The following is a 27,440-nucleotide window of genomic DNA, read 5'->3' on the forward strand; positions in this document are numbered from 1 at the left end:
AATGCACAGCCCCTTGTTCAAAAGTCATTACGAATTTCAGGAAGGCAACCGTAGAACATGAAACCCAATGTTCAGCTCTTCTAAGCAAGGGACCTTTGTGACTGTGTGGCCTTCGCGCCAGTGAAGTCGGCCCTGCCTAGAACAGCCCGAGGCTGGAGGGGCCCTGGGCCTGAAAATAAACTTCTGTCTGCCTTTCATTCTTCTGGGCTTCATTCCTTTGACTTGTGCAGGCCTCCATTCTTCATGAGCCCACAGTTTAAAAAATAGTAATAATAAATGAAGTCTTGGGTGGGAACATACTTTGAAGCTTTTAGAACCAGCAAGAACATGAAGGAAAACATGAATCCGCCCAGCATCCCCACCCCACCTGCGTTTTAGGTTGTAGCTCACCTGAAGGACCTAGGAAATTTAAAAATAAATTCTGTAATCTCAAGACCCAGAGAAAACTGCTATCATTTAGTGTATTTCCTGCTAGACTTTTTTCCCTGAGTCTGGTTTTTGCCTCTAGAAGGTCTCTTCCCTCTATGGGTGAGGCCGCACAGAGACTTATGACATACCCAGTAACCTCACTGACAATGTTAATCATCGTTATGCATCTATGTCGGGATATGTAGTGGAAAAGTCTAGAGCAATGCAGTCCAGTCGGACTCTGATGATGAAAATGTTGTCTGCACTGCCTGATACTGTAGCCTCTCACTGCATGTGAATATTGAGCACTTAAAATGCACCTGCCAGGTCCACAACTAGTGCGACTGAGGGACTGAATTTGTAATATTTTATTTTAATTATTTTAATTTAAATAGCCACATGTGGCTAATGGCTACCTTGTTGGACCATCCAGCTCTAGAAGAGTGTATGCCCGACTGTGAGCCCAGGTTATCTCTTGAGGTGAGAGTATGGAGTTTTTCATTTTCCAAATCAAAATGTTTGAAAAATCTTATACACAATAGTCACAGATTGCTTTTGTAAGCAGAAGAAAGCTATGAAAGATTTTAAGTAATATATTCAATGCTATAGGGAAAACAAAACTTTAGATTTTTAAAAGCATGTCACCAAGGAAGACTGATCTGGGCAGAATGAGATCTATTTTTATTTTCGCTATCAATGTTCAGGAGAAAGACTGGGGTTTAGAATCAGAAGCTGTGGGTTTGCCTCCCGTATCTGCCTCTTACTGGCTGTGTGGCCACTGAACCTCTGTGAACCTCAATTTCCTCATCTGTAAGATGGGGATATTGATGCTACTGACCTCCCCGGGATGCTGTGGGGACTGAAATCAGACAATGGCTATGAGAATGGAGGGGACCAGCTGAGCTGTGGAAGCGAGTTACTGGAGGTGTTTTCTGTAGAGGTGGAAACTCTCATCTCTGTGAGGAATCTGCTCACAGCTCTCACTCCTGTCTGCCCATTCCTAGAAACCAGGAAATGAGGAGGACATCTCCCAGCGTGTGTTCAGCAGATGTCATCAGCGTGTGTTGAGCAGAAAGGCAGGGGACTCTGTGACCAGATAAGATTGAGAATGAGTGTATCAAACAATGTTCATTAGAGGGTTTTGTTGCAGGACTTTTCAGAGCTTTTGATATGCTAACGAACACTGGGTTCTCCAAGGGGCTGATGTGCTGAGAGCCCGCATTGGGAAAAGCTGCTTTGGAGAGAGCTGTCAAATCCACCGTGGCTACAAGTGCCGTGGGAGAAGAGAGTTATCTTTCCAAGGACTTAAGAAATTGTGTGAGACTTGAAAGGAAAATTTGCTGAGTCCTAAATACAAAAGGAAAAGTGCAAAATTGAAGCTAATAAATGCATCCTTGTCTAGAAAATATCAATTATGATAACTCAACTCTTTTTTTCAATAGGACCTGATTTTTTAATTTTTAATTTTTTAACCTTTTTTATTGAATTATAGTCAGTTTACAATGTTGTGTCAAATTTCAGTGTAGAGCACAATTTTTCAGTTATACATGAATCACCTCTTAAATAGTCATATTAGCAGTAAACACTTACATAGCTCTTACCACATGCCAGGCACTAAGTGCTTCACATAGCTTTACTCATTTAATCCTCATTAGCCTACAAAATAAATGCTATTATTAAGCCTGTTTCATCGATGAGAAAACAGAAGCCCAGAGAGGTTAAACCACCTGCCCAAGATCATCCAGCCGCTCGATGAGATTGAGACCTGCATCCAGGGCCTTGCACCTCACCACAGCACAGTGGCTGAGAGTTAATCAAAATTTTCCCAGATCAAGGAACATCCCTTGGTTTCCACTGGCCTCCTTCCTGGGAAGAGCTGGGGGCACTTCCACAAGCCTGGCCAATCAGAATCAGCTCTGTCACTTTTTTGCTGAGTTGAGTTATTGCCTTTTCTGGGCTTTAGTTTCCTCATCTAAGAAGTGGGCCAGTAATCATTTGAGGACCAAGAAGGGGGCGGTTTGTAAAACACAGTGCACAGTCTAATTAGAAGGTGGTCCTCTCCTTCACCAGTGCATAGTTCGGGAAACTGAGGCATGGAGCAATGGGAACAGGGGGAGAGGTAGAGGGGAAGCTGAGCCAAAGTTGAGCTGAGAAAGTACTCAAGGAGCCAGGCCAAAATCCTGTGGCTGGCCCAAGTCCACACATGGCACAAGCAAAGGGCTCCCTTCTCATTTGGCAGGGCCCCTGCCATCCTTCTCATAGAAGCACTTTGGTGGGGGACTCTCCCTCTGGGATCCTCTCCCTGAGCCTCCTAGCTCTCTTAGGGGTCCCTCCCATCTAGTGCAGGTTCCGTTTAATCCAGTACCTGCCCAAAGCCTACTGCCTGGGCATCCTGCAGAAGTCCTCTGGAATTCTCCTCTTGGGTCCCCTGTGCGGGGTGAGGGGCACACAGACGTGCCTTTGCCCCTGTTCATGGACCCCCTGGCTTGCCACAGGTATGCTCCTCTGCCCTGAGTCATCTCTGAAATTGACTGTGTGCCAGTACGGGGCTCGACACTTCATAGAACCAGCACTAACTCTCACAACCCCACAAACTCGGTGTTTTTCTCCCTATTTTGCAGAGGAATAAAGTGAGGCCCAGAGAAGTAAAGCCACTTGCCTAAGTTCACACAGTGTATAGGTTATGGAGGTGGGGTTCGAACCCAAGCTCTGCTCACCACCACCACGGAGTCCCCCATGGGCGCAGCCCAGTGCACAAAAGGCAGCTCTTGAGTACACATGCTCAACTACACACCCCATGCTCCCTCTGCACCCCTGCATGTCAAGGGCTTTGTTGCTGGGGTGGAAGTTGGGTGACTGGCCCTCCTGTCTGAGCTGGGTCCCTCCCTCAGAAAGGTCCATCTTCACAGGCTGTAACCCATGGGGTGGTGCAGGGCTCCAAGCTTGGAAGGGACCCCTGCACTTGGGTTTAATGCTCTGCGGTTGCCTTTTGCCATTCTTAAGAACTTTATCTTTGGACCGGTGCTTTATAAGCGAAGTCCAAGTCCGATGGGACAGTGGAGCATGTGCAGGGCCTTGGAGCTTGGGCTCTGTCCTGCTTCACCACGGGGAGTGGGCCCTGGGCATGAGTGGGGAGGACAGGTGCACATGACTCAGACGTAAGTTTTCGGGTGGGGACCTGGGTGTCTGTGAGGGTTGCACTCACCCTACAAGTATCTCCATGTCCAAGGAAGTGCCTGGAAGAAAGCAAAAGACTTTTTTTCTGCTTTTTGAATAGGGGCCTTGTATTTTCATTTTGCACCGGGTGCCACAAATGAAGTAACTGGCCCTGCCTGAGGACTGAGGGGAACATTGAAGGGGCCCCAAAGATACAGCGCAGGTTGAGAGGGAGCCCAGATCAGACCGGCGGTGCTTTTTCCTACGTGAGAGGAGGGAGAGATAGCTCCTAAAGTCTCCTGGGGTATCCCGGGCCTTGTCAGGAAGAAAAGACCCCGTTCAAAGGCTTGGGGACATGGAAGTCCCCTCATCAGTGGCTGCCCTGAACTCAGCAAGGCTACCTGGGGCTGCTGAGTGGGTGTGCTCCAGCTCAGACTCCTGGGTGGCCCCATGGTCTGCATGGAGGCTCACCCTTTGGCCAAGGCAAGAGAGGAGCTGGGCTTCTCTGCCCCTCTAATGGGGCAGGCCCCAGGCCTACACCCAGCCCCCTGCCCCAAGGAGGCTTGGCACAGAGTGGTGGGCCTGGGGTTGTGGGTGGGCTTCTGATGGCCTCCCTGCCCAAGGGGACAATGGACAGATGAGGAGGCACCTGATCTTGGATTTTGGGCACATCATGGCCAACGAAAAGCTCATAGAGGCCCCTGCTGATCAGAGGAGGCAGGACCACAGCTCAGTCAGTGACAACCTGGACAGGGATCAAGGTGTGGTCAGGGTTAGGGCTGTTTGTGGCTATCTGGGGGCTCCAATTAGGGCCTTGTCTGTCTTGTTCAGGGCCAAGTCCCCAGTGCTGAGCTAGATCTGATTCCTAGGAGGTGCTCAGCAAATACCACCGGAGGAATGAATAATCGAACAGTTCTCCCAGGGGAGTGGAGCCTTGGGCCCTGGGAGAATCTGCAGTTTCACACTAGCCAGACCTGGGTTCAAATCTTAGCTCTGCCGCTTACTCCCTGAGGGAAATATTTACCCTCCCTTTCACTCAGTTTCCTCACCTGCACAAGGGGGAGAATACAGTACAGAGAATTACCTAAGGCAATATTTAAAGTGTGCCCTCTGTGAAATGCTCAGGACCTGAGAAATAAGATGACTGTGTGTTAAGAAGTTCCACAGAGCCCTTCCTCCTCAACGATGCTCACAGTATTCACTCTGGCACTAAGATTTCAGGCCTCAACATTTTTTTAAGTGTTTTTCTATATTTTCCAGGTTTTTTTCATTGTGTGTATATTACTTGTATCCCAGGGGCAGGGTGTGTTATGTGAGGGACTCAATTAATGTTGTTTATTAACAGTATTGTTTTAAGCAGACAATAAAAAGGAGGCAAGTCAGAGTCAGCTCCCCTCAAGCCTTCACTGGGGTCCCAGCTCCCAAAGGCCCTGACAGCCTCCCATGCCCTCCCCAGCATGCACCCCTGCCCTCCCTGCACCCCTCCCTCACGTGCACCCCTTCCCCATGTGCATCCCACCTTCAGGTTAGACCAGCCCCAACCAAGCGGTTCTGGGTAGGATCTGAGGGTGTAGTGGGGCCTCTGTCACAAGCTGCCCCAGCACAGCAACCAACGTCTGGTCCTGCCTCCACCTGAGGCCCCCAGGCCCGAACCCCACGCTCGACGCACCCCCACCATGTGGGTGTGAACACACATGCACTCATAGAGGCAAACACACGTCAGAGGCCGCACCCACTGTGACAGACACTCGACTTTTCAGGAACCCCTGCCTGTGGGGACCAAGGGACACCTGGTGGTGTGGTCTGAGGGAGGCCACAGGGGAAGCGGCTTTGCCCCTACCCAGGCTGGTCCCCGCTTCTCTGGCCAAGAAGTTCTTCCTCTTCCTGAGGGTCCCCAGACACCTGCTTCTAGATGAGTAAGGCCTCACTGGAAACCCAGTAAGGCCTCACTGGAAACCCAGTTCAGAAGGAGGTTTTCCAGCTGGGAGACGCTTCAGAGATGGCCCGGAGCGGACCCATCATCTGACAAGTGGGGAAACTGAGGCCAAGATGGGAGAGACCTGCCCTGGGTCACCCCCGGAAGGAGAAGGCAGAGGAGGTGGAGGCACACAGGAGGGAGGGCGGTGAGGAAGGCAGGCGTGGTCCAACCTCTCTGGGCTTCGGTTTCCCCGCCCATCACATAGGAACTACTTGGGGACCTTCCAGCTCCAACAGTCCGATTGGCTGGGAGCTCTGGAAGGTTCCGGGCAGCTCCAGATGAAGTCCATTCAGCTCCCTGGCTGGTGGGGGAAAGAGGATGCAAATAGGAGGGGCCCCCAGGGACCTGGGTTAACCCCCTGAACTCATTTCTGGCCTCTTCTTCCTGTGGGGTGGGTTAAAAAATAGCCTCCCATCTGCCAGAGCTGGTTGGGGGAGGCTCCATCTGGGGCTACCAGGTCCTCCCAGCCCAGCCTGGGACTGAGACTTGCCCACTCCAACCCCCCAAGGACCAGGCTTGGCTGCCTGTGATGACGTGGCCTGTCTGACAGAGTTCTCTCTCCCTTTGACTCAGCGCTAAGTATTACCACGGCTGTGCTCAGGGCAGCCACAAGCCCAGGAGACCATTGTCTGAATCCCTGCTCTCTCATTTTATAGATGGAGAGGGCGAGGCACAGTGCTCTCAGGGCACACACGCGTCAGGACGGGGGCAGGATCTGGTCGCCCGGCTTTTAAGCTAAAGCTCTGTGCTTGCTTCCTGGGGATGCTGGAACTGTACGCTATCAAGTAGCAGGCAGCAGGGCAGTGGGAAAAGGTCTCTGCTTCCCCAGATTACAAGGCTCCCAGCTCCCTAGGGCAGAAAACAGTGGTCTACACAGGTACAGAAGAGTCAGCTTTATACCGAGTCAGGACAAACTGGGGTGGACCCCAGATGCCCTGATTCCCTGCCCTGTGACCTCAGCCAAGGCACTTAGTTCTCAGACCTTCAGTGTTCTCATCTATAAGATGGGACACAGCCATCCCTACCTCCCAGGGTGATTGTGAGGACACACTGAGATGCACAGGTCCACAGTGAAGCAGGATCAGGTTGTGATCGTGGTCATCTCTGAGGCTGTTTTGGTTGGAACCAAGTGTCTGAGATGGAAACAATGAGCCTTAGACCGTAATGTGGACAAATAGCTAAATAAATGGGTATTTTCAGCCTGGATGGAACGAGTAAGGCCTTGGATATAGATGGGGCTTTTCTTCGGAGGAAGTCAAATAATCCCCCTGGTTTTCTTCCAAGCCCAGAAGGCTGAGGCTGATGGTAAGAGTGGGACTGGAGACCAGTGGGCAGGCAGTGTCGAGAGCTCAACAGTGTCCACACTGGGCTCCCAGTCCTGGAACTTGTCCTAAGGGAAAAATCAGGGACGTGGCTAAGGTGTTCCCGGCAGTGTCTCCATAACTGAAATCCAAAAACACCCCAAAGAGCTGACCACGAGGGAACACCATGGTGGTCCAGCCAGAGGTGGGGGGCTCTTCACACTCTTAGCCCCACCATGCTCGGTCAGTGCAGTCACGTCACCTGTTGTCAGGGAGAGGATTAATCACACAGGGCAATGCACACTACATATTAGTGAGTGAGTTTCAAAAGCAGGTTCTAAACATGTACTCTATGTTCCCACCATTAGAAAAGAATGATGGAAGGGAGGGAGAGGGGAGGGAGGGAAGAAATTAAATCTATATATACAGTAAGAATACCAGAAGGCTAAAAGACAAAATATTAACAATTGTTCTGGGTGGCAGAATTATGAGTGGTTTTAATTTTCCTCTTCATAATTTTATTACTTTCCAATTTTTCTTTAATGAATGTGTATTATTCTTATAATCAGGAAAAAATGTGTTTTGTTTCAAGAGATGGGAGTGGGTAAGGATTAGAGACTGACCTTCCCCTTTCACAGATTCTAAAACTGAGTCCCAGAATGAGAAAGATGTTCACTCATTCACTCACCCATTCATTCACTGCTCACTCATTCATTCCTTTGCCCTTAAAAGCTTCTGGAAAGCCCCCTAGAGCCAGGCTCAGCTTAAGTTCCACAGACAAAGAGCTGAAAGCGACTCAGTTCTGTACTCAGGGAGGGCACAGTCTAGGGGAGCCAAGGACACAACAGCAAGTCTTCACGGTGCATTCAGACAGGGGCCACGGAGTAGTGAAGAGAGAGGGGCCAAGTCCATCTCCTCTGATGGGAGCATCAGAGACAGCCTCACAGTGAAGCAGGATCAGGACAGGGCTTTGATGTATGAACGGGAGTTCTGCACTCAGGAAAAGGAGGAAGCCACCCCTCACAGAGGCACCATGAACCATTCGAGGGAAAGGATCCACTGTGTGTGGGGAAGTATACCAGAAAATAAAGCTGAGCCAGGTTCTTCAAGTGTCCTGAACTGTCTGGCTCTGCCACTCCATGGCTGTGTGACTGAGCAAGTTACCATGCCTTCTGGGCCTCAGTTTCCTCACCTGGGAAATGGGCTAACGACCTCATTGGGTTACTGCAAGAACTGAGTAAATTGACAATTGTAGTGGACTCAGAACAGCACCTCATCTGTAGGAAGGGCTGTGGAGTTGTTTGCTTTTATTATTTGCTGTTATTTATACTTGATCCTGTAGGCATTCTGGAAGCCAAAAGGATTTTTAGCTAGAATTTAATGTTCATTCACTCATTTATTTATTTCACTCATTCAACAGATATTTACTGAGATCCTAGTTGGAACCCAAGCACGTTTTTAGGCACTGGGAGTAGAGTTGCCATACAAAATACAGGACACTCAAATTATTTGAACTTCAGATAAATAATGAATAATTGCAATCATTGGGACAACTGTATACTAAAAATGTGTTTGTTGTTTATCTGAAATTCAATTTAACTGAGTGTTCTGTATTTTTATTTGCTAAATCTGGCAACTCTAACTGGGAAAGTGAAACCAAATGAAAAATACCTGGAGTTGGCATTCTGGGAGGAAAAGAGACAATTCATACTTGAAGGTGTAATTTATTAGGCAACAACAAATGTGCCGCAGAAGTATAAACCAGGGAAGAAGGAGGTATTAGTAACCTGATGCTGCTGTAACAAATTACCACAAATGCAGTGGCTTAAAACAACACTCATGTACTGTCTTACAGATCTAGGGGCCAGAAGTCCTATGTGAGTCTCACTAAGATCAAGGTGTTGGTAGAGCTGTGTTTCTTTCTGAAGGCTACGGGAGAATCCATTTCCTCATCTTGTCCAGCTTCTATAGGCCATTCGCTTTCCTTGGTTAGTGGCCCCTTTCTCTGTCTTCACAGCCAGCAACATCAGGCCAAGTCCTCCTCATGCTGCCACCCTGTGGTTCTCCAATCAGTTTTCCATATCACATCTCCTGTCTTCTTCTGTGCCTCTCTCTTCCACTTATAAGGACCCTTGTGATGTACCGGGCCCAACCAGATCATCCAGGCTAATCTCCCCATCTCAAAGTCCTTAACCTTCATCATATCTGCAAAGTCCCTTTTACCATGTGAGGTGACACATTTGGTTTCAGGGGTTGGGATGTGGGCATCTTTGGGGGTCATTATTCTGCCTACCACTGGGGCTCAGAGAAGGTCTCTCACTGGGGTGTCAAGAGACCTAACTGAGGTGGGGAGTTGAGCCATGAAGACTGAATGTAAAGGCTTTCCAGGCAGAGGGAACAGCATGTACACAGGCACTGCGGTAGGGGTATGATTGTGTGTTTGAGGGCCAGGATGAGGGACGGGGAGAGTGGAAACAGATGAGGTCAGAGAGATGGAAGCGGGGGCATGGTTGTGCAGAAGCCCATAAGCCTGATAGGAAGAGGAGAATCAGTGATACTCCTTCCCACTCCTGTCCCTCAATTTCCCCCAGCCCTGCCCCCAGTACCATCCTGTCCTGCTAAGCTGACACCCCTCACATCAAAGGCCAAACTCCCCTCAGAAGTATTGGAAGATGAGAAGGAAAAGGGATTCAAGGGAGTTGGACTCAAGGATCTTCAAGTTCTTCCCAACATCGAACAGCTGTGAGTCTCAACTGTGTGACTTTAGGCAGGTTGCTTAACCCTGCTGAGCCTCAGTTTCCTGGCCTATAACCACTTAAGTGGGGGTGATCATAGACCCCAGCCTCCTGGGGCCAGGTAAGGATGAAAGGAATTAAACCCTATAAAGTGCCCAGCCCGTGCATGGCACACAGTGAATGCTCATGAAATGTGAGTCCCAATGACAAAGATTCTGACATTCTGGGAGACCAGAGCCTGGCCCCCCCAGGAGCCTGACGCTGGCTGACGGTGGGATTCCAAGTCTCCGCCCACCCCAACACTGCCAGCGTGCTCCCGACGCCCCGGCCTCCCCCACGTGCTGGGTGGCATGCCTACCCCACAACCACATGAAAGGCCATTTCCCCAGGGTGTCCCCACACCTGGGAAAACCGGCAGCCTGCCCGGCGCTAGCCCCGCCCGGTGGCTGGAACACCGGGCAAGATCAATGCAGCCGGGCTGGGCTCCCGGTGCCGCCACCTTGTTCCAATCAGGGTCGGGCGCCTTCCGCTCCGGACCCCGGCCCGGCCCCCAGCGCTGCCCCTCCCGGGCCCTGCCCAGCAGCCCACGTTTCCAGCCCCGTGACCCCTGAGGAGCGGTGCCCAGGGCCTGACTCCACGTTGGCTGCCGCCTGCCTGGGCTTGGGGGTTGAAGAACGTGCTGGACGGTGCGCCAGCCCGAGGACCCGCGGCGATGCCGGGTCTGGTCCTGGCCTCCTGGCACGAAGTAGTGCTGGACAAGCCCCTCCCACTTCTTGCCTCAGTTTCCTCAGCTATAGGTCAGGCTACTTAATTTCACCCCATCTGGTTCTCAGGCCTATGGTGGGAGAAGCAAAAAGCGAGAAAACAGAGAAAAAGTTTCAGAAATCGTGGGCACACCCAGAGCAGAGGAGAGGGGAGAAAGCAGGTGGGAGGAGCCGGTTCCAGCCGTGCAGGGAACCTCCTACCAGCTCCCCTCTCCCTTCCTCTACCTGGGTCCTTCTCAACGCTCAGGTCTATGCTCAGATGTCACCTCCTCTGAGAGACCTTCATTGATGCCTCCGTCTAAGGAATTAGCGACCACCCACTCTCTATGACCTGTTTATTTATTTGCCTCCTTGTTTATCTCCTGCCTTCCCTGCTGGAATCAAAGCTATCTTGTCCATTGCTGTATCTCCAGCACCTAAAATAACCCCTGACACATAATAGGTGCTCAAAAAATGTTTGTTGACTGAATGAATCTAGCACCTCCTCCATCCTTGCTTATTTCTCCTTTTCCTTTCCATCCCAGCAATTCCCCCATCAAGTGCAGGGCTCCCCAAGGATAGGACTGGGAACATTTTCCCTTGTGCTCCTGGGATGGGGCCAGGCATCTGGGAGCCAAGGACTTTCAGACCATCAGGCCCACCCCTGACTTGACTGAGGTTCAGAGATAGGGCAGTAAGAGGGCCCAGCCCCTGCCCAGGGTCTGATCAATTCCATGATCCCCTTCCAGAAGCTCACTCGGGGACCCAGAGATGCGCAGGTAGTGAACGCCGCATTCTTGCCAGTGACAAACTCATACCAACAGCAAATGACAAAGAATGCCCAGTGTCTGAGCCTGTGGCCCAGACATGCCAGGTGGGGATTTATGAGCTTGCTCTAGCCTCTACTCAGCTCTGCCCACATCCTCAGCACCTCCCAGAGGGCCATGAAGGGGGACAACTCATTGAATTGGGCGGGTGTTACTCTGGGAGCAGATCTCCCTGGTGCATCCTCCAACCCCAGCCATCAACCCCTGCTGGCCTTTGGTCGTCCCTGGGGGTCGTCTGCAGACCCTCAGCCACAGCACGGTCTTGCTTCCACAGTGTCTCTGCTCCCCATGGGCCAGGCAGGGCAGCATAGGCTGCCTAGGTTCAAAGCTCAGCCCTGACACTTGCCCGGGGTGTGAACGGGGGCAAGTAATTAACCTTTCTGTGACTCAGTTTTCCTAGTGTTACAATGGAAGTGATAATAAGGATACCTAACACATAAGGAGGCTGTAAGGCTAGATGAAATAATACATGCAAAGTGTGGATAGCATTAGTTATTATAAAGAGAGGCCTGGCCCCTGGGGTAAGGCTGCTGCATTCAGCAGGGCACAATTTTAGCATCAATAGATCTTGGTTCAAATCCCAGCTCTGCCCCTTCCTAGCTGGGCTCAGGAGACTTACTCAATGAACTTCAGTCCCTTGCCTGTAAAGGAGCCCAATGACAGGTACCTGGAAGGCAGTGGGTAAGACTTAAGGAGCCTGGTAGGGAGCATGTTCAGCAGGGCTGGGTACCCAGGAACACTCCACATGGGGGGTTGCCATGGTGAGGATGGCTTCAAGGGCCACCAGATGATTCAGCTGAGAGTGAGCTGGTAGACAGGACAACTTGGTTGAAACAGTGATTTGGCCAAGAATAAACACTCCCCAACTTTGATGCAGTTTTGCAACTCTATGCAAATTTAAGCATTTTTGTCCATTCTTTTTTCAGAGGTTTGGGGGAGGGAGGACTTTTTCTATTTTTTATCTTTTGCTTTTCTTCTAAAACATTTTATTGTGAAGTATAGTAACAGGGATGTATATAAATATTGTTTAAATAATAATAATAAAACATACATCCATATACCCACCACCCCATTTTTAAAAAACCCCACTAAGTGGACCTTAGGGCTCCCACCAGCGTCCCCTCCCCAACCACATCCCTCCATCTCCCTTCCCCTGCAATGGCAGGGTGGGGGAACCACTCTTCTGATTTTTGTATTAACCATCATCTTGCTTGTCTGCATGCTTTTTGCTTTCAATGTCATCTTCCATTTTTAAGAGCAAAACTTTAGAGTAAACTGAAAGGCAGCAATAGAGGATATGAGCTATTGAACTACTAAAGTTGACATGGGCGGAAGGAGTATCTTGGCATCTGGCATCTGGTCCAGCCTCTATCCCCATCCAACACTTGAATTCCCTCTACAATATCCTGATCTCAACTTGAATACCTCCCATGACAGGGAGCTCTCTACCTCCAGAGGAATTTCTCATTCTGTCTCTGGCTGGTGCTCAATGCTCCTTCTCCTCTTGTGGAGCTCAATACCCACTGGCCCTAGTTCTATCCCCAGCATTCACATGGTCCCCTACCACCCAGGAGCTCTCCATAGATCTGAAAGTAGAGCTCTCAGCCCCCAGACCCACTCTTCTCCATGACGAAGTCCCCAGTTGCTTTAACAGTTCATCAAATGACATGGCTTCAGTACTCTTCTCCATGCTGAGGTCCCTGGGGGTGTCACATAGGCCCTAACAGAGGGGGCTCAAGCTGACCTGCTCTCCAGGGGTGGTCGGGCTGTGACAGTTGCTGTTTCTGAGCTCCCACTGCACACCAGAAGCCCCATTCACAACCTGCTTGAGCAACAATAATTGCCCCCATTGTTACAGGTGAGGTGGCTGAAGCTCAGGGAGGTGATAAGTCACGCCCTGACCCTGCCTGGGCCTCAGTTTCCCCCCAGAACTGTCATAGATTAACATGGAATTCTAGAACATTGAAGATGGACAGTCCTCCTGGGGATCAAGTGTGGTCCAATGTATTTCTCTCCCTGGTGAGGTGTTTGAGGCCCAGAGAGGGAAGTGACTTGTCTGGGGTCACCTAGCAAGGAATAAGGGGATAGTTCCCCTGGAGCCAGCAACCATATCATAGGTCATGAACAACTTTAACCTCCATTCAGCCCCAACTTTCTACCATTCATGGAAGACTGGGATTCCTCTGAGTTTATCAAGATTCAAGGCACAACTGCTTCCCCAACCAATGAAGGTAGCAGAGGAAAACTGGAGCATGAGAGACTGGACGGTGTCACCAAGAAGGACTTCCAGATGTTTTAGAACAGAGAGCTGAGGGGGTCAGGACTCCCACTACATCCCAGGCCAGACTCAAGGCAATGACCCACATAGAAGAGATAATAAATTTACAAGTGGAATAAACAACTATAAAACTGGGACACCCTCACCCCACCCCAGCTCTATGGTCCAGGCCCAGGTTCACTGTTGCATAGCCAAGGACTGAGTTCCCCACCCCCACTGCCTGGGTGTGACCATGAACACTTTCCCTTGTCTGGCCTCAGTTATCCTTTCTGTTATTTGGGAATAAAAAAGCCTGATTGCATGTGTCACCATCCCGACTGGGACTGGTGATGATGAAATATGACAGAATGGGGAGTGGTTAAGACACTCACTTGCTTTGGAGTCAGAGGGACCTGACTCCAAATCTAGGCTTCCTCGCTGCATGGAAGCCTCTCTGAGCCTCAGCTTCCACATTGGCCCAATTTACAAGGTTTTGAAGTTCATCTCAGACAATAAAGGCAAAGTAGGTGCTAAAAAAATCATTCTTCTGAGGCCTGGGCACCTGGAAGGGGCCAGGAGAAATGTGGCAACTGGCTGATGGGGTGACAGGTTACATCATTTGAGGGACCCAGTGTGAAATGAAAATGCAGCCCCCTTGTTCAAAAAAGTATGAAGAATCTCAAGGCAGTGACGGCAGAACATTAAACTGTGCGCAAGGCCCTTCTGAGAGCGATGCTCTGTGTGACTGCCCAGATCACAGACCCAGGAAGCTGGCTTGCCTGTGAGACATGCGGGGCCGCTCAAACTCAGTTCAGGTTGAGGAGCAGAGGCTTCCACCACTGTGCTGAGTGAGGGCCGCCCCGTCTCCAGGCTGCAGCTGGGATCACGACCGCTGGGCCCTGCCACTCTTGGTGGCCATCGGAGGCCGCATAAAAGACCAACTGTTCTCCACCTCGCTCTGCCCCGTTTTTATCTCATGCCATGCATACAGCACATAGTTGATTTCTTTCCGCAACGGGCTGCGCTTTTTTTCTTTTCCAAGGGCGACGCTGGAAAGCCATGTGGCTTTTATTGCTGGCAGGAATGTCTGAGGCGTTCCTCCACCACCACATGAAATGGAGCCGTAATCTTCATCTGCGTAAGGCCAAAGCCCCCGGTCTCCTCAGAGCCATGGGCCTCTGAGATTAATTAAGGCTTCACAAGGACTGACAGTCATTAGGACCTTTTTGGGGAGGTGGAAAAATCCCTAATGGGACTGTCTGGGTCCGGGAGCCACTGGGTGGGTGGGTTGGGGGGGCGGGGCAAGGAGGGCCTGCTATGGAGTGGAAGGCACCCTGAACCAGAGTCAGTGGCAAGGGGGATAGTGGAAGGCGGGATTCCAGACTCTGCCTTTGGCCTAGGCTGTGACCTTGAGTTAGACCCTTCCCCTCCATAGGCCTTGGTTCTGTCATGTGATAAATGGGAGATTTGGATATGATATCTCAGAGCCCTGTGGAGTCTGACATTATAAAATTCTGAATCCTGCCCACAATTCTCATGCCAGGATTCTAATTCTATTCCATGACTATAACTTCAAGCATCTGATTCTGGTTCACGAGAACAGAGTGTGGTAGTCAGGAACGTGGGCTCTGGGGCCAGGCTGCCTGGTTGGAATTCGAGCTCCACAGTTTCCCAGCTGTGTGTTCTTGGGCAAGTTACTTAACCTCTCTGTCTTCAGTTTTCTCACCTGTAAAATGAGGGTGATAACTTCCTGCATAAAAGTATTGTGAGATACAGATGAACTTAACTGTTGTGAGTAATCGTTAATACAGCTCAGAATGCTAATGCTGTGGTTCTGATCTTATTCCAAAAATTGAATTTGGAATACCAGTTTCTTGGACTCCTATTCTTGCCACCTGATTAAGGTTTGGAGGCACTTTGAACCTGGAAATCCTCCTGTCTTTCCTCCACTATAGGGGACGCAAGAGGCGGCAGCCACCCAGAAGGGCCCCTTTTTTCCTTGACTGCCAGAGCTGAAGTCCCATCCTGGGGCTGGGGAAAGGCCATGCCCTTCCCAGAAGCCCTCTTGGGCTCCAAGCTACCCAGGTCTCTCTCATCACTCTCCCCACTCTCCCTTGCCCCCAACAGAAGAGTCCTCTGATTTGATGGCTCTGCACCCATGCACTGCTGTGGATGGAGGCGCTGTGACCAGCCAGCAGGACAGAGTCAGAGCCTGGATCAAGGAGTCATGGTGAAAGAAGGGTCCCTGAGAAATTTTTATTTGAACCTCTCAGGTTCAGAGGCCCAGAGGGGAAAAGCTTTTCACTCTCTGAGCCTCAATGTCCCCTTCTGTAAAGTGGAGAGAACAAAAATCTCTACCCTGCAGAAGCACCATGAGGGTTAGCAATAATTGGGGTAGCACTCCCAGCACACAGCAGGAGTCCAATAACTTAGGATAATTATTAGTCATTGACCAAAGGGCTCTGCTAGAATTATTTCCTTGTTTTATAGATGAGTGAAGTGAGGGGCAGGGAGAGTGGTAGGAAGACAAGACCCAGTGGTTGACCAGAAGCCAAAATCCACTTCCCTGGCTACTGAGGGGGCCCACTTCCTGTACCCTGGCCAAGTTTGTGCTGAGACCACCTCCTGCCCTCCTTCCTCCCTCTCAATTCCTGAAGCTAGGTGCCCTCTCACGGGGGAGGTGGCAGTAGGAGTGGGGGGCTCCACAGCTGCAGGGACAGGAAAGAGCCAGTGCCCCGAGTCTCCCACCCGAGGCCACAGTGAAAATCATCTAGGGTACCTTGGGGAGCCAGTCCCACGCCTAGAGCACCAGTGGAAGCAAGGCCTGCAGGGACACACGGCATTCCCCCTGGAGCGATGGGTGTTCAGGGTCGCATCTGGCCAGGAGGGGGTGCCCATAGGACATCGTGCTGATCCTGGCTAGGGGCTCCGCCTGCAGGTTGTAGCAGGGCAGTAGCAGCCACCCCCACCCCCGCCCCCACATTCGGGGGGGGGGGGGGGGCCTGCACTTTGCTGCCCCCTGGTCTTGCTTGAGCTCCTTCCAAGTCTTGCTTCTTCCTTGATGACTGAGGTCAAGTCTCTCCCCATTCTGGACCTCAGTATTCCCATTTGTAAATTGGGGACTATAGCTGTGTCTTTGCAGGTGGGTTCCGAGGTGGAAGGAGAGCGGGTGGTGGGTGCAGACAACCCCTGCAGCCCCTTTCTGGAGTTTGAAGGGTCTGCTGATTTCCAAGTCCACAGCTGTTTAACAGATTTTATTGCCTCTAGCTCCACCCTCGTCATAACAGCTAACCGTATTGAGCGCTTTCAGTAGCCTTACACTGGGCTCTTCCCATTTCTTCATTTAACCAGTGGGGGGCAGGTGAAGGAACGTGCATAACCATTTGGGGTGCCTCCTCCCCAAATTTTGAGTCAGATGGAGCTTTTAACCTGGCCCTGGTCCTCCTTAGCCCAGAAAACCTTGGGCAGCCTTCCTCTTCATTTAAATGGACCTAACAGCTATCACATACATATGAGGATTAAAAAACGAACTTAAAGCCCAAACACATTGTGGTTGCCAAGGGGGCGGAAGGTGGGAAGGGATAGACAGAATTTCAAAATTGTAGAATAGATAAGCAAGATTATACTGTATAGCACAGGGAAATATACACAAGATCTTATGGTAGCTCACAGAGAAAAAAATGTGACAATGAATATATATAAGTTAATGTATAACTGAAAAATTGTGCTCTACACTGGAATTTGACACAGCATTGTAAAATGATTATAAATCAATAAAAAATGTTAAAAAAAGAAAAAAAAAGCCCAAACACAGTGCCCGGACATGGTAACGCGGCAGCCAACGTGGCTATTACTGTTCTCCCCACTTTAGTGCCCAGGGGACCATAGGCTCAGAGAGGTGCAGACCCTGGGCGAAGTTACACAGCCAGTCAACGGCAAAGCCTATAGTGTGTCCTAACCACCATGCTCACCCCAGCTCCCTCTCCCTCCCCTAGAGTCTGGCCCTTTCTAAAAAAGGAAAAAAAAAAAAAACCTGTAATTTGAGAAGCCACTTGTCCTCCTCCTCCTTCACAACTGCAGAAGCCTTCCCCAGAGGCTGCCCAGGAGGGATGGCTTCAGAGCTGGATTCTCTGAGGTGAAAGCCCCCAACCTCAAAGGCAGCAACCCCTCAACCATATTACTGTTTTTCATGACCCTGTCTCACTAATTATATATGTATATTTTAAGATGTAATATAATATCTATTATATGTAATATATCATAAAATTTATATATATACATATATATGAAATCAAGACGGAAGTCCTACTTTTATTAGCAGCATTTCTTTCTTTTCCTTTCACGGGGAACAATTGATGGTATTTTTGATACGGTGAAACACAATGCCCCTCCCTCTCCTAGGTGGAGTCTTTAATCCTCTGGATTGTGAAATGGAGTAATTAGAACGATCTCCACTCACAAAAGAGGAAATTGAGGCTCAGGGAGGGACAAGAATGTCCCACCTTGGGTTCCAGGGCACTAGGCAAGAGATAGGTTTCACCTGGGTCCCTCTGGAGTGGATATGTGGAGGCCAGACTGGGAGAAATTGTTAGCTTCTGGATGGACTGTCCTCCGTGCTATTCACTGGACTGGGGCTCCCCTGAGACTTGGGATAAAGGGAACAGACACCTCCTGGAGCCAAGGGAGGTGGCTGACAGTGTTGTCTGAGGCTAGTTTCTACTTAGGAAGGTGTCTGCCTGTGGGGAGGTAGGGGTGGGGCTGGTGGGTTTCCAGAGAGAGGGTCTGAGAGCCCAAGGGAAGGTAAGTCCTCAAGATGAAGGCACGGGCAGCCCTGTGACCGTTGCTGAAAAGCCCTCCTGCAAGCGGCGTCCGCCTGGAGACAGATGACAGACAGTCCTTAGCTCCCCCAAGCAGCCCCCAGGCGAACCAAGGAGGACAGCATGGCCGTGGACGGGGCTCCGAGTCCTCACAAGCTTTGAATGTGAGAATTGGTATTTCACAGATGGGAAATGTGAGGCCCAGAGAGGGGAAGGGACTTGCCAAAGGCCCTGGAGAAGGGGTGATCAGGACTTGTTTTTTCAGTATAACAACAGTGCTGGCTCGCATGGATGGAGCACCACCTATGTGCCAGGCCTGTGCTAAACACTTTATAAACTATTTTATGAAGAGGTCACTATTATTACCCCCACTTCACAGATGAAATGGATGAGGCTCAGAGAGGTTTTAAGCAATTTTCCCGAGATCACGGCATGTATTAGAAGAACTCAGGCAGTGGAACTGCAGACTCAAGCTCCTTCCACAACCAATAGCTCTCTTAGAAGGTTTTCCAGAGCATATACGTCGTCCACTGTCTGGCACACCTGGGGAATTCTGCCTCCTCCCCAGGCACCAGGACTCCCTAGAAATCAGACATGTCCTCTGAAGCTCTCTAGCAGGAGGGGAGACACGTGTGGGCACCTTGCTACCAGGAACACACTAGAAGTGCACTCCTAGACACCCTCCAGCAGCAGGAGGAGGGCACCCCACACAGGGTCATATTGACCCCATGGATCCCCTTCCGGGGTGGAGAACACTGGCGGGAGGAGCGGCCCCCAGAAGCCAGGCTCTGCAGGCTCCAGGTTGTGTCCCTGTTTACCCAGTTCTGGGCAAAGGTAGGTCCAGACCCCCTGGCTTCCTCTCCTTGCTGCAGACAATCTGGCATGTTCTTAAATGAGAGAGCTGAGTGTTTGTCCACTGGTACGGGTAAGAAGGAGAGAAGATGGTTGTCCACACACGCTGGGGAAAGGAGAGGGTATCTGCTGTCCCAGGTAGGGTAATGGGGCAGTGGGAGTTTTTCAACTGTAACTTTCAAAAATGGAGGGAGAGAGAGAGAGGGAGGGAGAGGGAGAGGGGGAGTGGGAGAGAGACAGTGACAGAGAGAGAGCGCCAGCCTCTAGTTCTACCAGTCTGGATGGGGACAAAGTAGGTTGGCCTTAGGTTGAAACTGGGAACGAGCTGGTCGGTTCATCTGTGTGTCCTCCAAAACTCCGGTTCCCCGGAGCGGGACAGGAAAGGACTGTTCATTTCTGCCAGGGACAACGGTCTGCGGGTCTGAGGGCGCAGGATCCCTTCGGTGTCCAAGATGCGAAGGCAGAGAGCGGCCGTCTATGGTGGATGGGAAAGGCAGCCTTCGGTTTACCACAAAGCCATTGGTTTGTCCGCGACATGGCCGCACAGATGGTGAGGAATCGGACGGGAGGTCTGTCCAGAAAGGGCAGTTTGTAGGAGGCGGCCCGCGACGCCTGAACACGGGACCGCAGCTGGCGCACATCTGTGCGCGGAGCCTGGCGGGGCAGCTCTGCGGCTGGCAGAGTGCAGGCGTCAACTAGCGGTGGATCTCGGAACTGCTCCCGCCCCGGCGGCCCGGGCGACCCCCTCGCTGGGGACCTAAGCGTCAACAACCCAGGTCCCCTGGTTCTGGCGCCCACCGGCAGTGAACGCCTTTCCTAGGGCTTGGAGCCGGGTCAAGTCCTGTGCCAAGACCCACAGGAGCCCTATTTTCAGGAAACCCGTTTGTAAACCTGCCTTAGGATGAGAGGGAGAGACAAGTAAGGGCACGGACGCAAACCAAAACCACTCGACAAATCGAATTTACAAACCCCAGACGCAGCGGGTCCTGGTCCCAAAGCCACATCAGGGCACACGGCGTCGCCCGCCCTCCCTGGCCCCGGGCCCTACCTGGCTACGACGAGGTGGGCCTTTCGGCGGGAAACTCCCAGAGGTCGGATGCTCCAAGGCCTGGGCTCCCCACTTTCTTCTAGTTCTGCCGCTAGTGTCAGCACTCCCGAGATCGCGCGGCCCCGGGCCCCGGTGATCAGCAACTCCGACGTGTAGGCTCTCTAAAAAGGTCCAGGAAGGAACTCTAACTGTCCCCGCTCTCTGAATGGCCTGAGGGACTGACGTGGGGCTCCTACAGAGGTAGGGACCAGCTCTCCAGGTGGTCGAGGTTGAGCCAGAGCCCGTCCGCCCTGGAGTGCACGCGACGCTTGATTTCGTTTGGCAACGACGAAATGGCGCGCGCTGGGCCGGGGTCAGATCCAGGGCGGGATCTTGCAGCCACCATCGGATCCTATGCTTCTTTGCTCCTGAGTCTTGGAACCCGTCGTTTTGCACCTGTCGAGCGGCAGGAACAACGAATATCCAACCCGATCTCCAAAACCGCAGGGAGACTCAGCACGCATTCGTTCCCCTGACTCCAGGGAGCGCATCTGGGGCGATAATCCAGAGTAAATGGGGGCTTGATCTTTCCAGTTTCCCTCCCCGATGTAGCCTCTTCCTAGGCCCGCTCGCCCGGCCTAGGAGGCAGGTGACGAAGGGACTGTTTGCCTATTTGCCGTCGGGGAGTGTTTGGACCCAGGGCGGGAGAGCAGACAGTGCCTCGGCAGAGCTGACTGCGTCCCGGCGGCGCGGCCAGAGCGCACTGTCTGGGAAGACATGGGCGTGGACCCACGGGGGCCAGTTTGCATCCACATGGTGCATGAAAATTTCCCTCCTTTGGAACCCGGGGCCCTTATTTTGAGGCAATTCCCGCGTTCTCTGCACAATTTTCTTCTCCCCTACGGACTCGCGTCCTCTTCCACGACGCAGAAGCGTGGTTACATGTGCGCAGAGGTAGGGGAAAATCGGGGGGAAACACTCGTGTTTTCCAAGCCCCATCGTGTTTTTGAAACAGCCATAGGCCGCCACAACGAAGACCGAGTCAGCGAGGCCTGCGCGATCCTGGAAGTTGTTTTGAGGAGAGAGCGGAGAAGAATAGGGTTGCTCGCCCCCAAGCCGATACTGGCGCGTGGGAGACACCCTTCCCTCTGTTGCCGGATTGGCACTGGGGCCACCGAAGCCCGGACGAAAGTCGTGCTGGGCTGGGAGCTGCAGAGGCCGCTGGCTCACGCGCAATCTCGTGTGCGATGTAGGCTCTTGAGTCAAGATAATTTGTGGGGAGAGTAGGGGCGCTGAGAAGCCTCTTTGGGGCAATTCCCCGCTCGATGTTACGGGCCTTGAGGCCCCGGCGGCCCCCAGCTGAGGGTGCAGGTTTAACAACCCGAAAGCAGCTGGGGCTGGGGAGGCCTGGCTGAGGGCGGCGGGGAAAGGCGACAAAGGGGAGCTGTAGCCCCGGCGTCAGGAGACGGCGGCAAATGAGCCTTATGTAGGGCCTGGATGTTTTAAACAAATTCTTAGCCCGGGCTCCGGCTCCCCAGAACTCTCGAGGAGCCTCGGGCTGTCGCGCTGGGGGCCCCCTGACCGCGGGCGTCCTTGGCAGGGCGGAGCCTTCCGCCCCTCCCTGTTGGGCGGCCTTCGGCGGTCCCCGTTCCTCCCCCGCGAGCGCTGCCGAGGTGCCCGCGATGGGGGCTCCGATTGGCTGAGCGACGCGTCGCTCGGGCCAGCCCCGCCCTCGCGGGCCCCCGGGTACTAACCCCGCGCGGGCGGCTGCGGCGCCGCCACTTGATTCTCGAGGATTTGTTCTGGGGCTGCGGCCGCCGAGTCGGTGGGGCGGCCGCGAGCGGGCTGCGGGGGCGGGAGGCGGTGGCTGCGCCACAGCCCGCGCGGGCCCCGCCGCGGCCGAGGCACCCGAGACCAAAGCAAAGGGTGGCCGCACGCGGGCCGCGCGCCCAGGATGCGGGACTAGCGGGCCGGCTGCGCGAGGCCGTCGGGGCAGCGAGGCTTCGCAGCGGGCGGGCCCCGGCGGGGCGTCCCCGGGCGCCGCCCCCTGCGCCCTGAGGCCCCGGCCCGGCTGCTTCTGCTTTCCCGCTTCTCGCGGCAGCGGCGGCCGAGGAGGCGCCCGCGCCGGCCGCCCCCGGGGGAGCCGCGCCGCCGCCGCCTGCCCGGCGCCCTGACGGCCGCTGTTATGCGTATTCCTGTAGACCCGAGCACCAGCCGCCGCTTCACACCTCCCTCCACGGCCTTCCCCTGCGGCGGCGGCGGCGGCGGCGGCGGCAAGATGGGCGAGAACAGCGGCGCGCTGAGCGCGCAGGCGGCCGTGGGGCCCGGCGGGCGCTCCCGGCCCGAGGTGCGCTCGATGGTGGACGTGCTGGCGGACCACGCGGGTGAACTTGTGCGCACCGACAGCCCCAACTTCCTCTGCTCCGTGCTGCCCTCGCACTGGCGGTGCAACAAGACGCTGCCCGTCGCCTTCAAGGTGAGTGACACCGACCCTGCGCCTCCGGGCGTCTCAGCTGCAGGAGCTAGGGCCCCAGGAAGGGAGGGGAGGAGACGTGCCCGCCACCCCGCGGCGAGAGCCCAGCAGCCGGGCCAAGGGCGCTTTCGTTCTCTTTGCGCGCTCTGCCGGACTTCGGTGTTCCCTCTTGGATGCACCCGACACGGATGACTTTTAGGACATTTGCCCTCTCCACCCTTCGGGAGCCCTGCGGGGAGATGCTGATGCGGAAACGGGCAGATAGGGCTTCGCTCTTCTCCAACCCGGATCCCTCGGACACAGCCCTGCGGCAGCAGGGTAGAGGAGCCCCGGGACCAGGGCGAGGACAGTGGAGGTTGGTGCGGAGGGTGAAGGGGGCCTACCCTCCATTGCCAGCACCCTTCCTCCTGCACCGCTTCAGAAACACTTCCTACTCACACTGTCAACCTCTGGCTTCTGAAATTTTACTCTAAGGCCAAGATGGGGGCACTGAACCCTAAACGGTTGCGGCCAGGATCCCGAATGTCAAGCAGAGATTGGGGGCGCTCCCACCCCTGGCAGCCCCCAGTCATTCAGAGGAGCTTTTTCTCTTTACTGGGGAGTAGGCGACTGTTTCATTTTCATTTTTTTAAGGGGGCAGCGAGATGAAACGAAAACGCCTTGGTTTTCCCCTAAACCTCTCACAGCTGCCGTGAGAAAGGGCAAGGCAGGAAGGGCCAGCCGCTGGGGGCGGCGGGTGCCTGAGGTGGCTGGAAACAGCGGCTCCTGGCAGCTGAGGCCGTCCTTGGTCCCATTAAGACGACTCCAAATTGGAAAAAAGGATGAGTGGCTCTTTGAGGTCTCCCGGGTGACATCTTAAAATACCAGTGGGGAAAATCTCCCGGGGAGGAGGGGGAGGGGGAGGCCCGTGTGACTTTAATCCTCAGATTGGAGGTTTTACTGTCACTTGGAGCTTAAAAGGAATCTTTGAAATTAAAAGAAGACAGGATGTTGACAGGAAATCTGGCCTTTTTAATCAGACCCCAAACATTTTCTCCTTGAAATTTTTACCATCTGGATGCCTAGTCCCTGCACGCGGTGGCCACGTTTAAATGGCTGTGACTGCATTTGCAGTCTGATTCCTTTTCAGAAGGCATCTGCCTCTCCTCGCTCCTTGGGGGAGACTGTAGTAAGGGGGGATCTCCACCTTCATCCTGCAATTCCCAGCAGGTGCATCCTCCTGCTATCAAAAGCCCCTCTCTCACTTTAAAGGGGTTTTCTGTACAAGCCCTCTCCAAACACCAGTTTGTTTTGCATTTTGCATTTTTCCTGCATAACGAATTCAGGCTCTGCAGAGGCAGATAAACTGGGCCTGGGCCGCATTTCAGGGCCAAATTTCATACCCCAAAGGCCTCTCACATGAATTGAATGTGGGGAGCAGTCCCACTATTATTGTTGTTGATATTATTTTTACTTAGTGACTTGGTTGCTAGGAGCATGTTGATTCCTCTTTTGCTTAAGCCAAAGGGAAGAGAGGAACTGCACCCCACAACGTAGTGCCTGGGCTCTTTCACCGCGTTCGATTGTATTTAATTTTATTGAAAGGATACCGTTTTCAGGACGTGGCTTAACCTGTTAATTTGGATGTGGAAGGTAGAGATTTTGTCTTCTGGTTTTTGTCGTATTGGGAGGGGGGCAGGTCTCTATTGTCTTTAAGCCTCTTCTCCACCTGGCTTTTGAAAAATCCGCAGTGCGCTTGGGAGTGAGGGGAGGTGCGGGCCCAGCCCTTCCCCTTCTTTCCCTGGCCTCCCCTCCCTCCCTAAGCTGTCCCCCTCCCCCCATGCCCTCAGGTGGTGGCGCTGGGGGACGTGCCAGATGGAACAGTGGTGACAGTGATGGCGGGCAACGATGAGAACTATTCCGCTGAGCTACGCAATGCCTCGGCTGTCATGAAGAACCAGGTGGCCAGGTTCAACGACCTTCGCTTCGTGGGCCGCAGTGGGCGAGGTAAGCGGAGGAAAGGAGTCCCTGCGCCAGCCCACCTTTGGCAACAGCAAAGGTGGGGGGAAGGCAGCTGAGAGCCAGGCCTTGGGGTCCCAGCGGCAGCCCCAGAAACAGGTCTTCAGGCCCAGCTATGTCTAAAACAGTGGTGTAGAGTCCCTTAGGGTGTTACAGACTCTTTTGAAGATGTGGGGAAAGTTAGGGTCTCTTGCCAGAAAAGACACAATTTTCTCCCAGTTTCTGGGGCTTCCAAGCCTTCCTCTCTTTCCCGATTGTGCCCTGGTCTCACAAAAGGTGCTGGGAGAAAATCGTGGATTAAGAAGCTCAAAATGGGGCCTCATCATTCTTTTTTGGCAGGATGCTTACAGGCTGGTTTAGACAAATCCTTGGTCTTTGGGGCCCAAGCACCCCAGCCACTCTCCCCATGGGGGTGGTGTCTCTCCCACGCTTTGAGGCTGCCTCTCCCCAGCTGTGGTCTCCCCGAAGCCACAGTTTCGCCAGTCCTTTGAGCCTTAAGGTGGTTTAGAAAAGAAACAAATACAGTGCAGGATGCTGAGTGTTGGAAAGCATAGCTTGAAGGCTGCCGTCTCCCACCCTAGAATCAAGGCTGGTGTGCCTCTCTGCCTGTCTGATCTTCGTTGGGCAGTCTGAAGGAAGGCAGGACCAGACGCCACTATGGCCGCTGCCAGGGGATGTTGAGTGGGAGGCTGCTGGGACCTGAAACCCATCATCACTTCTGGGTGGAGAAGTCCTAGAAACCCTTCCCCAGGCGAAATGGAGACTTGAGGGCTCGCTGGCCCTTTAAGACCAGCCGGCTGTAAAGTGGGGAGTGCCCTTCCCAAGCTCCAGCCTGCCCCTCCAGCTTGTTAAGAAAGTCAGCTAGGTTCCCCCTACTTCCAGTCTCGACAGAGGCTGAGGCAGAATTGTACTTTTCATCACCAATAAACAAGACCTTCTTAAGGTTTTAGTTCCCTCTGAGCCGCCAGTCCTGCTCGGAGACGGGCATCTGGGCACCATTTTTTTCTCTCTAGCCGTTCAATGTATACATACAAATGTCAAACATATTTTGACTTTTCAGCATTAATTAAAACCAGGGCATTATTTGCATGTAATAACTGTTTACTTGTTACTTTTTATGAAACTGAAATAGTTTACATTCTTTCAAACATTTCCTGTTCCTGTTGGCTCCCTTCCCCACGCACAGATTTCTTTCAAACGTTGCCCTTAACTGGTTGCAGGTTGATGGATGGAAAATGTTTGCTTTTATGAATTAAGCTTTCATTGCTGCTCCTAATTAGTCTCCAAGCTCCTTTTGTCATCCCCAATCTCTCAAGCCTTTTGCAACTTAATCCCAGCCCCAGCCCTGGGTAGACAGTCACTTGCCACTGGTCGGTGGTGGCTCTTTCAGATGCAGCTGCACGGCTGGGTGGTGGCTGGGCCGCTGCCCCAGGTGGCAGTGGCGAGGGAGGCCAACTATAGCTGCAGCATAAGGGGAGGTCAGTCCTGAGAGCCAAGCAGAGCATCAGGAATGGGGCACCCTACTCCCCCTCCTGGGAGGTGGACTATAGAAAGAGAAGAAATGATTCTCTGCGTTACTGAGACCTTGTCTGGTCATTCTGCCACTGATTTCTTGGTGGTATTTATGCTCACAGACTTGCGCCCACCCTACGAGGCCCTCGGAGAGGGAGATAGGTTTCCAAAGCGTTGTTTAGCAACAGTGTGCTCTTGGGGCGGGCATGGCTGAGGCTGGGATCGTGGCTTTGGGAGATGCAGGAGACTGAGGTTGTAAACCATCCTCCCAGCCTTTCTTTCACCTGACTCAGTGGTCCTGGGAGACAGAAGAAGCCTGAGTGGGAGTTCCAATGCCTGTGGAAATTGACCAGATTTTCAGACCTCAGAGGCTCATAATATTAAACAGCCTGGGCTCTACAACCAGCCTACCTGGATTTCAGTCCCAGCTCTGCCAGTGACTTGCTGGATGACATTGGGCAAATGGCTTAACCTCTCTGTGCCTCGGTTTCCTCAGCTGTAAAATGGGGATGATAATGGTACCTACCTGGTGGGATTTTGTGAGGATTAAGGAAGCTGGTACAGTATATCAGCTGGCACATACTGAGAGCTGGATACATGTTAGAGATTTTGTTACTTCAAATGCCTGGGACTGGAGGAGATCTTTGAAGTCCCTTTGAGTGGTGACAGTCACTGATTCTCTGATTATCGTGCGGTTTGGGCGGGGGTGGGGGAAACCCAGAAGGTGTGAATTGTTGACTGGGAGAAGTGGAGGCGGCTGGCAGTGAGGGAGGAGGGCGCGGGGGTCCTGTGGCATGCAGCTGTGCATCAGCCGTGCCCATCCTGGCCGTGGGGAAATTCCCTCTGAGGACAAATCCTTGACTGACACAGACAGTTTGGGCTGCTCTAGGAGTCCGGATAGACTGGAGTTTGGGACTCAGAGCCTTTCCGTGGCTCTCTGACTTCTGCCAAGACTAAGAAGCCAGATGGAAACTTGCTTTTTATTTCTCAATCCTGTCTTAATTCTGAGAGCTTTCTATGCAAGACATACACACAATACCCCCACGGAGCTCTCACGATAAGCCTGGAGGTATAAACTGAGGCAAGAAAGGGAAAGAAACCAAGTTATTCTCCTGCAGTGATTAGGGCCCGGGTCCCTGCCCTGCCCAACACAGCACCCTGTCTTACAACAAATTTTTTGCAACTTGCACTCTACCATCGTACAGTTGAAATGTGTAGATAACGTAATCTACCCATCTACATGCATCTTCAAAACCTGTATAATTCCATAGCTATAATGGAAAGAAAAAGGAAAAGTAACTTATAGTAATATCTCTGTTTGAATATGTAAACGTTGGAGTGAGATGACAGATGGAC

At 52.6% G+C, this 27,440-nt stretch overlaps 1 protein-coding gene across 2 annotated transcripts in view; it reads left to right on the forward strand.

Annotated features, from left to right (window-relative positions):
* The window catches only part of RUNX3 (RUNX family transcription factor 3), a 60,442-nt gene that overhangs the window by 9,550 nt on the left and 23,452 nt on the right, over positions 1-27,440 (forward strand). For both annotated transcript variants that reach the window (XM_074377151.1, XM_074377150.1), the window contains exons 2-3: positions 22,303-22,577; positions 24,404-24,560. In XM_074377151.1, the coding sequence (XP_074233252.1) occupies positions 22,303-22,577; positions 24,404-24,560 (432 nt within the window). The remainder of the gene's footprint in view (positions 1-22,302; positions 22,578-24,403; positions 24,561-27,440) is intronic.

This window comes from Camelus bactrianus, chromosome 13 (assembly GCF_048773025.1).
Source record: "Camelus bactrianus isolate YW-2024 breed Bactrian camel chromosome 13, ASM4877302v1, whole genome shotgun sequence".
NCBI lineage: Eukaryota > Metazoa > Chordata > Mammalia > Artiodactyla > Camelidae > Camelus > Camelus bactrianus.